The sequence below is a fragment of the Sceloporus occidentalis genome, unplaced genomic scaffold, assembly GCF_023333645.1.
Source record: "Sceloporus occidentalis isolate IW3139 unplaced genomic scaffold, rSceOcc1.0.p SCAF_9, whole genome shotgun sequence".
Taxonomy (NCBI): Eukaryota; Metazoa; Chordata; class Lepidosauria; order Squamata; family Phrynosomatidae; genus Sceloporus; species Sceloporus occidentalis.
Genome location: NW_028316989.1, coordinates 1,011,281 through 1,022,203, shown reverse-complemented (window position 1 = coordinate 1,022,203; position 10,923 = coordinate 1,011,281). Strand labels below are relative to the sequence as shown.

At 47.2% G+C, this 10,923-nt stretch overlaps 1 protein-coding gene across 4 annotated transcripts; it reads left to right on the top strand.

Annotated features, from left to right (window-relative positions):
* The first annotated feature begins 1,427 nt into the window (after positions 1-1,427).
* CUNH2orf42 (chromosome unknown C2orf42 homolog) lies at positions 1,428-10,776 on the top strand. Of its 4 annotated transcripts, none has more exons than XM_089538264.1 (10): positions 1,428-1,512; positions 3,484-4,318; positions 4,822-4,932; positions 5,957-6,058; positions 6,424-6,528; positions 6,958-7,065; positions 7,243-7,343; positions 8,022-8,184; positions 8,817-9,032; positions 10,654-10,776. In XM_089538264.1, exons 2-9 carry the CDS (start codon positions 3,496-3,498, stop codon positions 9,023-9,025), a joined length of 1,722 nt encoding a protein of 573 aa, XP_089394390.1. In that variant the 5' UTR covers positions 1,428-1,512; positions 3,484-3,495; the 3' UTR covers positions 9,026-9,032; positions 10,654-10,776. The 4 variants fall into 4 exon arrangements, with proteins under 4 accessions (XP_089394390.1, XP_089394389.1, XP_089394388.1 ...); XM_089538263.1 differs by lacking the exon at positions 10,654-10,776 and adding an exon at positions 2,359-2,634 and having other exon boundaries at positions 8,817-9,462; XM_089538262.1 differs by lacking the exon at positions 10,654-10,776 and having other exon boundaries at positions 8,817-9,462.
* Positions 10,777-10,923: the final 147 nt, after the last annotated feature.

Here is a 10,923-nt window from a genome sequence, read left to right as displayed (position 1 = left end):
ACAAGAGACTCCATCCCTTTGAAGAGCGTGGCCATTTCTTGTGGGTATCTGTGCCTTCAGTGACCCCATTAATTGTTTTTGGATTGAGCCCATCAATTTCTCATAGGGCTTTCTTAGGCAAGGAATCCTCAGATGGGTTTTTGCCAGTTCCTCATTCTGAAACGGTTGTCATTGTGTGCCTTCAAGTTGTTTCTGACTTGCGGTGCCCCTCTCTCATGGTTTTCTTGGCAAGGTGGTTTTACAGGGGTCTGCCTTTGCTTTCCTCTGAGGTGAGAGAGAGAGTGTGGCTCGCCAGGGTCAGTTTTCATCGCTGCAAATACTTTGGAGGCAAAACAGTAACAAAACGGACACCTCTCTTCCTTGCATTACCTCTTGGACATGATGCAGAATCCCAGGGCCAAGATCCTCTCTGAATGGCAGAGTCTGGCTTTAATCGTCACATGTAAAGTCTAATGCAGAGAGTGACCAGTCCCTTCGGAGGAGCAGCACAAAATAGGCTTCTCGGACCGTGCTGCGGTTCATGTTCCTTCTCTGCCACTGTCATGGGAAGACCATCGCTGTCATCGCTGCCTCTGCTTCCCAAAAGCAGGTGCCAAGAAGTAAGCCTCTCCATCAAAGATGGATCAGCCAGCTGTGGACAAAGCTCTTTCCATGGACAGGGGCAATGGCCTTCAGCGTTCCCCTTTAGGTCAGTGATTCCCACTCTTTGGTCCCACGTGTGTTTTGGACTTCAGTTCCCAGAATTCCTGGCTGTTGTCCAAAGCTAGCTGAGGCTTCTGGGAGCTGAGTTCCAAGCCATCTGGAGACCCAAAGGCTGGGGTGACCTTTTGTGGCAAGTTCCAGCTCTGGATTCTTTGCCAGAAAAGGGCCTGCGGTGAGGCTTTGTTCCCAACTGTTGGTCATCCAGGTGTTTTGGACTCCAGCGCCCAGAATTCCTGGCTGTTGGCCACAGCTAGCCTGGGGCTTCAGGGAGTCGGAGTCCAAAATAACCCAGAGGACCAGAGTTTGGGAATGCCACCTGCAAAAGCCACAAGGCGTTTCTCTGGAGGCGTGTGGGCTGGTGCTGCTTTTGGAAATACAGGCAATTCTGGGTGCAACTGTGCTTTTTATTGAGCTAAGGAAGGTCCATTGTTTTGGACTACAACTCCCAGAATCCCCCTCTTGGCTCTGGGTGCTGCAGTCCAAGAAAAGAGCTTTCCAAGCTGGTGGAGCAGCTACAGCCTTATTATTTTTTAAATCAATTTCATTATTACAGCTGCCTCCATTGTGGAGACTGTGGTCAGAACAACTTGCTCTGGAAACCCGGAAGCGTTAGGAGGAGGCGGGACTACATTTCCCGTCGCGCCTCGCGAACCTGCACCTCGCCCGCGTGACTCGGCTGGGCCAATCAGAGCGGCCGTTACAGACGGGGCTCGCACACCGTTTGTAAGGCGCCATCGTGGAGGCTGCTCGCCCAGCCGGCTCTCCGCGGCGGAGGCCGGGCTGGAAACCGAGGCCCTCGAAGCCGGGAAGGTAAAGAAAGCAGCGGGGCGGCGGCGGAGGTCTCTCAGGCGAGGCCTTCCCGAGGGTCGGGGGGGTCTTGAGCGGGGGGAGGAAAGAGACAGGATATGACGTCACGGGCGGCCTGGTCTGGCCTCCCCGACCACGCACGAAAGGGGTTGCCGTGGCAACGGAAAGAGCGGAAGGGGCGGGCCAGGGGCGTGACGTCATTGCCCCGCGCCAGCCAGGGCGCCCTCGTGATGACGTCAACAGAAGGCACTCTAGGCCCACAGTGGCTCTGAAACTTGAGTCCTCCAGCTCCCAGAATTCCTGACCGCTGACCATGCTGGCTGAGGCTTCTGGGAGCTGTAGTCCAGAGCTCCTGGAAGACCAAAGTTTGTGGAGCATAGGCAGAGTGCTTTCCTTTTATAGACAAGTGGTTGCCCGAGTGAAGACTGGACAGAGATTAGTATCATTCTAGTTAAGCTTTATTCTTAAAGCGCTGTAGATTTGCCCAGTGCTGCCCTTGCAATCGATTAAAAATAGATACAATAAAATAAAACTGCCTGTGGCATCATCATAATAATAACAGCAGCAACAATGGAACTTTTATCTATACCCCATTTTCCTGTTGCCAAACAATCAAAGCGGCTCACATCTAAAAATCATTCCAATATAGAATGCCTTGTACATATAATATCCCCACCCCCCTAAAAGTAAGAATTAAACGCATTACATTTTGCATCAGTTGAAATAAACAATGAATAACAGAAGAATGCATAAACGGAGGGATGATACGTGACGCAATGCATGATGGGAAGGGAGTTCATTTTCTGTCTGAGTGGCTCTGTTCAGGAAAGGCCTTTACGTCCTTCTTAGGGCTTTCCTTGAGGCCTCCCTGGAACAACGGCGCTGCGGTTCTGTGTCAGGAATCCCTTGAATTGTGACGCCTTTGGGCCCAGCGTTGTGCGTTCTCACTGGAACCCCAGAAGGAATCATGGCGCCATCGGATTCCGTTCTTCCTCATCCAGCCTTCACTTGCAGAGCCACAGAAAACAGAGGCCTAAAGGACTGTCTTCTGCTCAGTCCTCCTTGATGGATGGCCGGCCGAACTGGCGCATGCTATTCCCTTGGACATCTGGAATGGAGGCCGGGGTGAGAGTTGGCCGTGGGGGCTACTTTGCGGCCATTTACTTAAGTCTTATACCTCCCTCCTGTCCCTGGCCATTCATTGCCAGGGCTCTCAGTGAGCCTGTTTCTTTAGCCACACGATCAACCCATGAGGCAGGTCTTTATTTCCATCTTTGGAGATGGAAAACTGAGGCTAATAAGGATATAACATAAAAAACATGATGGCTTCATATTTAGCCTTCACAACATGGTCACTTTCTTTTCATATGGGAGGCAGAAAACAAGTGGGGAAAGCTTGAATTCAGAGAAGAATTGTATGTTATCTGGAGGCAAAATGTATCTCATGCCAAATTAGTGGTTATACATTATGGTTACGTCAGAGTCTAGAAAGGAATTCGTTCCTGTTGGGCATTAGCATTTACAAAGAACTCCCCATTGCTACTCCTTGTAGCAGAGTCAAACAAGTAACTCATGACATTCTTTCTTGCCCTTTCTTTCTTCTCCTGCGCATTACTTTTTAAAACTGTTTTCTCTGTTTATGTTGTTTCTTTATTTGAAAGAGAGAAACCTTTGAGGATGATAAATGGGCGTCAGATGTGAAAAGTAACCTGCCAAAAGGCTTCTGGGAAAGCCCATGAGAATTAACAGAGATGTTACTTAAAATGCAACAACCCTTTGTACAAAGGCAGACTTTTTCAGCTTAACGGCAACTCTAAGGCAACCCTATCAGAGGGTTTTCTTGGAAGCATTTGTTCAGGAAGGTTTCGTTTGGTTTTTTCATTCCTCTGAGGCTGAGAGAGTGGGACTTGCCCAAGGTGAGCCTTTGGGCCACTCTGCCAACATTTCACTTTTGCATTCCTCTCTTTTGTCTAGTCTCCATGAAGGATGGAATCTAGTTCCCTAAGGAGCAAAGTTCCAGCTTTCCTGTCGGACTTGGGGAAAGCCACTCTGAGGGGCATCAGGAAATGCCCCCGATGTGGCACCTACAACGGGACGCGTGGGCTGAGCTGCAAGAACAAGACTTGTGGTACCGTCTTCCGCTATGGCACTCGGAAGCAGACCAGCATTGATGCCATCAAAATCATCACCGGTTCAGACCTGCAGGTCTACTCGGTGCGGCAGAGGGACCGGGGCCCAGACGGATGGTGCTTTGTGGAGTTGGGGGTTTCGGAGACCACTATCCAGACTGTTGATGGGACCATCCTGACACAGCTGAGCTCCGGACGCTGCTATGTGCCGTCATGCCTGAAGGCGACTGCCCAAGGCGTCGGGGAGAACCAGTGCCAGCACATTAAGCTGGCAGCGAACTGCCAGGCAGAGGCCACCCCCTTAACCCTGAAAAGCTCCATCTTGAACTCGATGCAGGCCCCTCCTGAAACCAAACAAACCATCTGGCAGCTGGCCACTGAACCCACAGGCCCACTGGTCCAAAGGATCACCAAGAACATCATGGTGGTCAAGTGCAAAGCCAGCCAGAAGCACAGCCTGGGCTACCTCCATGCCTCTTTTGCCCACAAGGCCAACCACAGGAATGTGATGGAGCCACGCTTTTTCTGCTCCTGCCAGTCCTTGAAATCCAGTAAGGCCGCTCCTTCCAAGGACGAGACGGGCCAGAAGTGCCTCCACTTCTTTGCCTGCATCTGTGCCTTCACCAGCGATGATGCTTTGGCTCAGGAGTTTGCAGATTTCCTTACCTGTTATTCTGATGGTAGGTAAGGGTGAGGCTTGGGTGTCTGTGTGCATTGCTGTGGGGAGGCTGGATGGATGTGCCAGGCTGCCAGCTCAGTTTGGGGAACATTATTGTAGGACAGGAAGCAAGTTTATTTATTTATTTATGCAGAAAAGCATTTTTAGATCTTTCCAACCACATGCAAGCCGTCCTTTATGTGGAAGTGAACATGACAGTGACTACTGGTTCCTCTTGTTGATGGTATTTGACTGTTTCAGTGTATGGCTGTAATACAGGCAGACACTTAATAATAATAATAATAATAATAATAATACGTTTTATTTATAGACCGCTATTCCCCAATGATCATAGCGGTGTACAGTGAAAATTGTAATACAATACAAAAGTTAAACAGTTAAAGGAGGGAGAAGTCTCGTCCTTCAGGCAGTCCCTGATGTTGCTGGGTCTGCCTGATGGCTCCCTCTGAGGCTTAACATGTAACACATTCTCTGCATCATTTCTCTCCCTTTCTGCATCCCCAGATCTGAAGCCAGCAATAGGAGCTCCGCCTGTTTGTCCGCCAGAAGCTGTTCTACACTCTGGAGAGACCGCAGTCTCCAAGGCAAAAAGGAGGAAAAAAGAGGAAACGTTGGGTGAGGGTTCAGATTTTGGCTTCTTGCATTGTTGTTGTTCATCTTTAGAGAAGCTTTGTGTTGCATGTTGATCTGGATGGTTCCTCTGTCAGCATGTGCCATGTGCACATGAACCAGGCAGGGCTGGTTTCAAGGGGATGCAAGTTTTTGACACTTTAGTTGGGTTTCTGGCAGTACTGTCAATCTCAAAGTGCATGGAGGGCCCAAGACAACATGAGAGAAAGGGAGGGGAATCATTCTTGAGTTGTCCCCTTCCCTGCCAACAAAATCTTATTATTATTATTATTATTATTATTAACCTTTATTTATAAAGTGCTGTAAATTTACACAGCGCTGTACATACAATCTTTTTAATTGGACGGTTCCCTGCCCTCAGGCTTACAATCTAAAAAGACACGACACAAAAGGAGAAGGGAGTGGTGGGGGGAAGGGGCCTATCTAGTAAGATAATACATATAAAATACATAGCAATACAGGAAATGATTCAATAAAACAGACAACAAAAGAACATCAATTAGCAAGTGACAATTATGCAAATCTTGGGGTTTAGCATGTGTTTAGTATCTTCTGGGAGGCAATTCCCCAGCCTGGGAGAAGCCACCAAGAAGGCTCTATCTCTCATGTTCGCACCAAACTCACCTGTGATGGTAATGGGACTGAAGAAAGCCCTATTCCAAATATCTTAAAATTCACACAAGCTCAGGTAGGGAGACAGGGTCTTTCAGTCTGCCTGGACCCAAGCCTCATAGGGCTTTATAGGTCATGACCAGCCTTTTGATTTCTTCCCGAAAATGGACTGGTTGCCACTGGAGCACTTGCAACAGAGTTGCTGTGTGTTCCTCATTACAACTTGCCAGCAGCACTCTGGCAGCCAGTATGGCACATAAATAAATGATGGATCTTTGGTTGATTATCCCATATACCTTGAAGATATTCTTCCCTCAGCCATATAAAAAGAAGCTATGAGAAACTACTGGTCACAATGGACCACTAATTCTGAAGCTGTTTCCACTTTCAATTTAAGGCCTGCAGACAAATAGCCCCCTCTTGTCACAAGACCTGGCAAACAGCAACCTCCGGAAAAGTGGACTGAAAAAGCCATCCGTTGCTTCGCTTAAACGGCAAGGTGAGTTTTGGTTCAAGGAGCTCCCCAAGGCAGCAGGGGTCTTGTCACACACACAACCTCAAAAAGAACTTCAGCAGGAATATTTTGAATGCAGAACTTCTATTATTATTATATACTCAAACTCTGCCACGCAGCCTGATCCAGGTGACCTGTAACTAGGGAGATTCAATAGACCTCTGCCCAAAAATGCACTGTATCTCCCCACACAGCGCTGTTGTTGTGATGGGCATTTTGCTAATCTCCAATAAATCTTTAATGTATAATTGTGATAGTCAGGGCATCTGTTCCTTTGTCCCTGGATGTGTTGTGTCTGCTTTGGTCCGCCAGATGGAGACCAAGGGTCACAAACCTTTCCTTTCTCTCAGTTTGCAGCCAAGGGCTGGATGAGTCGCAGGTGACCATGTCCTTCCAGGAGTGGCTAGCCAGCGTCACTGAGCGGATCCATCAAGCTATGCATTACCAGTTTGACGGTAAGTCCACCTTGGAAACACTTTTTATCACAAAAATCACCAAGCTGAATGCCTCCACTGCTCTGTGCCTCTCAAATCAAAGAGGTTTTGGGCTCCATTTATCACCCCCTCCATAAATAGTTACAGGGAAGGATCTGCATTCCAGCATGATTTAACTTGCACAACAGCCTTTTGAGAGGGACTATGGAGGAAAATGGAGGTATTCAATCTTGCTGTGGAGGTGTGTGGCCTGCAAGGGGCAAGTGTCCCCTGCCCTTATGCACTTGCCCACACTTGCCTTTGTAGATTCCTTGAAGATGTTTTATCTCCTAAGCTTGGTTCTGTCTTTTAGGCGACAGTCTATCCCAACCTCGTGTAACAATTTGGGATAAAATTTCTATGCATGCACCTTTTCCCTGGGCCCTTTTCCCAACAGCTTTCTTTCCCCAGGCAAACCGGACCCACTGGTGTTCCACATCCCCCACTCTTTCTTTGAGGCCCTCCAGAAGCGGATTTCCATCGGGAGTGCGAAGAAACGGCTCCCAAATTCAACCACAGGTAACCAGCCATGAGAAGTGTCTCCTAAAAAAAACCCTATGAAATTGGTGGGGTTGCCATAAGTTGACAAGCAACTTGAAGGCGCATACATAAACACCTTATGAGTTGGTCACAGGCAATTGCAGGGCTGTGTCCATGTAGCAAATCAGCTTTCCTGACAAGTTTGTTTGCTTCCAGCTTTTGTCCGGAAAGATGCCCTCCCCCTGGGTACCTTTTCCAAATATACATGGCACATCACCAACATCTTGCAGGTCAAACAGATTTTTGATACACTTCAGGTAAGATCCTTTTATGCTTCTGTCAGCCTTTCATCTAAATGTGAGCAAGTTGGATGACATGTCATTCATTCATTCATTCATTCATATCCTACCCTTCTCCTGCCCAGAGCCCGGAGGAGGTTTACAGTAATTTAAAACAAATGTTCAGCTAAAAAGGTCAGGCCCCAGGGTGCTGCCATGGCTTTTGGCTGGAAGGGGGAAGGTGACAGACTACAGTTCTGCAACTGGGGGGAAGAGAAATGGGGTAATGTTTCTTGAGGATATTGCTGGAGACCCAGGAGAGGAACCCCATTTCTTTGACCATATCTGCAGAAGTGCAACTGGACATAGCCTGGTGGCCTTCCATCCATCTCCTCCTAACCCAGTAAACAGCTGTGGCAGGACCTGCGGGGCTCAACAGTTGCCTTGTGAGTGGAAGCATGGAGCTGCACATGTGGAGTATTAATAATATCCACACTTTGAGGCAGGATCCCAGCCTAAATTCTTGCCAGATTGGGAACTTGAATAACCCTGTAATTCTGAGCGTTAGCACAAAGTGTTCCATCAACCATCTACAAGAAAGTTTAACATCCTATTTCTTTGGTGGTGGTGGTGAGGCACTAAGCTTAGAGAGCTTGCTGGAGAAGGGCCCAGTCAAGAGGGCCTCCATCATCTTCTTGTCCTGGTCCGTCTTCCCAGATGCCCCTGGAAATAACACGCAGCTTTATCCAGAACCGGGATGGCACCTATGAGCCTTTTAAGTGCCCCAAGGTTGAAGTCGAGAGCATACCAGAGGCCTACGGACGCCTGGAGAAGCAGCCGATTCTCCGTCCTTTGGAGGTGAAGACCTTCCTAAAAGTTGGTAAGTTCACAGAATCACAGAGTTGGGAGGGATCCCAAAGGCTGTCTTGTCCAACCCTTCCCAGTACAGGAGTCCACAACTAAAGTACTCCTCTAAGAGTGGGACACCCCAAACTCAGTTTAAACGCGGCCAACAAAGTAGAGACGTCCACTTCCCCAAGTAGTCTGCTATGATGTTTCTCAGCCCGTAGTCCTCTAGATGTTGTTGCACTTTGGCTCCCTGATCTTTGGCCTTGCTGCCTGGGACTTTGGTGAGTTGCAGGCCAAAAAACATCTGGAGAACCAAAGGTTGAAGAGCACTGCCCTCTTCCACTGTCAGACCAGGAAGTTCTTGCTAATGTTCAGTTAGAATTTCCTTTCTTGTCATTTGAACCTTTAAGTTTCAGCCATGTCCACTGGAACAGCAGAAAGCAAGCTCCCTCTGTGTTCCATCTCTTCCATTGTTTAATGATAATTGTCCTGTCACCTCTCAGTGAAATAGCTAAAGTGTATTATATTTGGGGTTTGGAGCTTTCCTGCTCACCTCTCTCCCAGCTCATTTTAGGAATGTCAAAAGGAGCTGAAGTTTCCATGTGTGATGTTGGAAGAGGCTTTGAAATGCTGCTCTCCTCTTTCTGTTTTCCTTCCTCTCAGGCAACACGTCCCCCGACCAGAAGGAGCCAACGCCTTTCATCATTGAGTGGATCCCAGACATCCTCCCCCACTCCAAAATCGGAGAGCTGCGGATTAAATTTGAGTATGGCCACTACAGGAACGGTCATGCCATGGATGGCCAAGAGCAGCGCCCTTCCCTCGAACAGACGCTTGAGCTCATGCCGCTCACCACTATCACTTTTCCTTGAACAATGGGTGCGTTTCATCATGCACAGTTTGGTTTGCACAGACCCCTTCCTTCCTTCAGCCTTTGCCACCTTCGTGACAGTGGAGCTCACAGCTAAAAGGAAGGCAACACAGCTTTAATGGTGGCGTCCCACTTGTTTTTAAACAGCTGTAGAAGATACTGTACTAAGTCACATCTTTTTCTTTCTAGTTCCCTATTTTGTCGCAGCTTTGGTCTGAGGTTCCTCCAGGTGCTCCCTCTTTCTTGCCTTGAGCCTAATCCATTTTCTGGTCTTTGTTTGTCATGCTCCCGACACATCATTTTGCAAAGGCGACACATAACCCACAAGTGCAACCAAATGTCCGGACGTTGAAACTGTCTTAGAGATGAACTACAGGGCTCTTCCTGGCTTACATGACATTATATTTTTAAAAATTAAATTAAATTGCACCAGCCTCAGTGTTTTGAGATCAGTCTATCTTATTTTTAAAAAACAAACTATGAAGTTGAGTCTCCTTGTATCTACACAGTCCCTACCTTGATTCATATCATGCATTTTAAAAACTAAGAATTCCTCATTAGTGTTGTTGTTAAGCTGGCAGTCTCTAGGAAGGAGGTTAGCAATGCAAGGAGTTTATCTTGTAAATGATGTCTTTTCTCTATGTCAGATGGGCTCCTGTCCTGGGTTTGGCAGCCATTTTCCAGCCCTCCTGACCCTCTGACCACACAGGAAGGGTCAGCAGCCACTGGCGGGGACATTGCCATCCAGTGGTGGTCATCTCTGCTCACTTTTAGAAGCTGTTTTTGATATAGCTGTTTATGGGCAAATTCATGCCTACTTGGACAAGAAGCAATTATTATTATTGTAGCATTTTTAAAAGTTGTGTTGGAGGGAACAGTAGGAGCCAAGGACTGGTCCTTGTTGGTGACCAAAGTGCAGCCCTGGGCCTCTGTGTGCCTCCCCCAAATCTATCTTTACAACCCTCCATCTCCCAGACCACTTTTTCTAGTCAATTCCCTCCTGAAAAATTCCAGGAGCAATTTAAAAAATTGATCGTAGGGCCCTTCTTCCCCCTTTTCAGAACAGAAGTGGACTTCTAATTCTTTCATGTTTTTATGTTGTTTTGGACATCTTTAGCAGTCCATGTGGGCCCCAGGGTTCCCTGGGACAGAGGACAGGTATCCTGCTAAAACCAGCCATTCTCTGGATTGGTTGAATGAGTCAAACTAGGAGTTGGAACCAGTTGAATGACATGTTCCAGGGAAGGGAGCTTGGAATTTGTTGCCATGACAGGTGACTTGGAGGCACCCATAGACTATTTTTCAGAATGGACGAGACGCCAAATGTGTTGTCCTCATTACGGATAAAGGAAAGTACTTTTAAACAACACCAGGAAGCGGTGTTGCCCTGGTTATCTATACAGAGCTATATGTGTTGACCACAAGGCAAGATCCAAAATCTGTATTGTGGCTATATCTTTATTTGGCCAACTCTATAAAGCTTTTAAAACCACTGGTTTCTTTCGTCCGGCAAAGACATTTTTAGATTATTGTTTTTTTAATGTGGTAAATAGATGCAGGGATAGAGGTATAAGCCATAAATGTCATTCTCGTTGGCAGGAATCAATATTTTTACTACTTTCCTCCTAGCTGCCATAAGTCAGAAATGACTAGAAAGGAACACAGCAACAATAACAACGTTGGGACTTAGAGAATCAGTAAGTCATTCAGTTGAAGAGCACCCATTTCTTTAAACCTTGAAGCTCATTGAAGAATTTAAAATAAGTTCAATTATGAAAGGGAAGGGAGATGAAATTGGAAATAAAATCAGAGAACATCTTCAAACTTTGTTTTTTTAAAGCCAATTTTATTGGGGGGGGGGGGGTTCTCCCTTTCAGAGAAAACAAACCAAACAAATTC

Coding starts and splice junctions, on each gene's coding strand:
- CUNH2orf42 (XM_089538264.1), top strand. CDS start 3,496: ATGGAATCTAGTTCCCTAAGGAGCAAAGTTCCAGCTTTCCTGTCGGAC. Junction 6,529..6,957: donor TATGCATTACCAGTTTGACG/GTAAGTCCACCT, acceptor TTCTTTCCCCAG/GCAAACCGGACCCACTGGTG. Junction 7,344..8,021: donor AGATTTTTGATACACTTCAG/GTAAGATCCTTT, acceptor CCGTCTTCCCAG/ATGCCCCTGGAAATAACACG.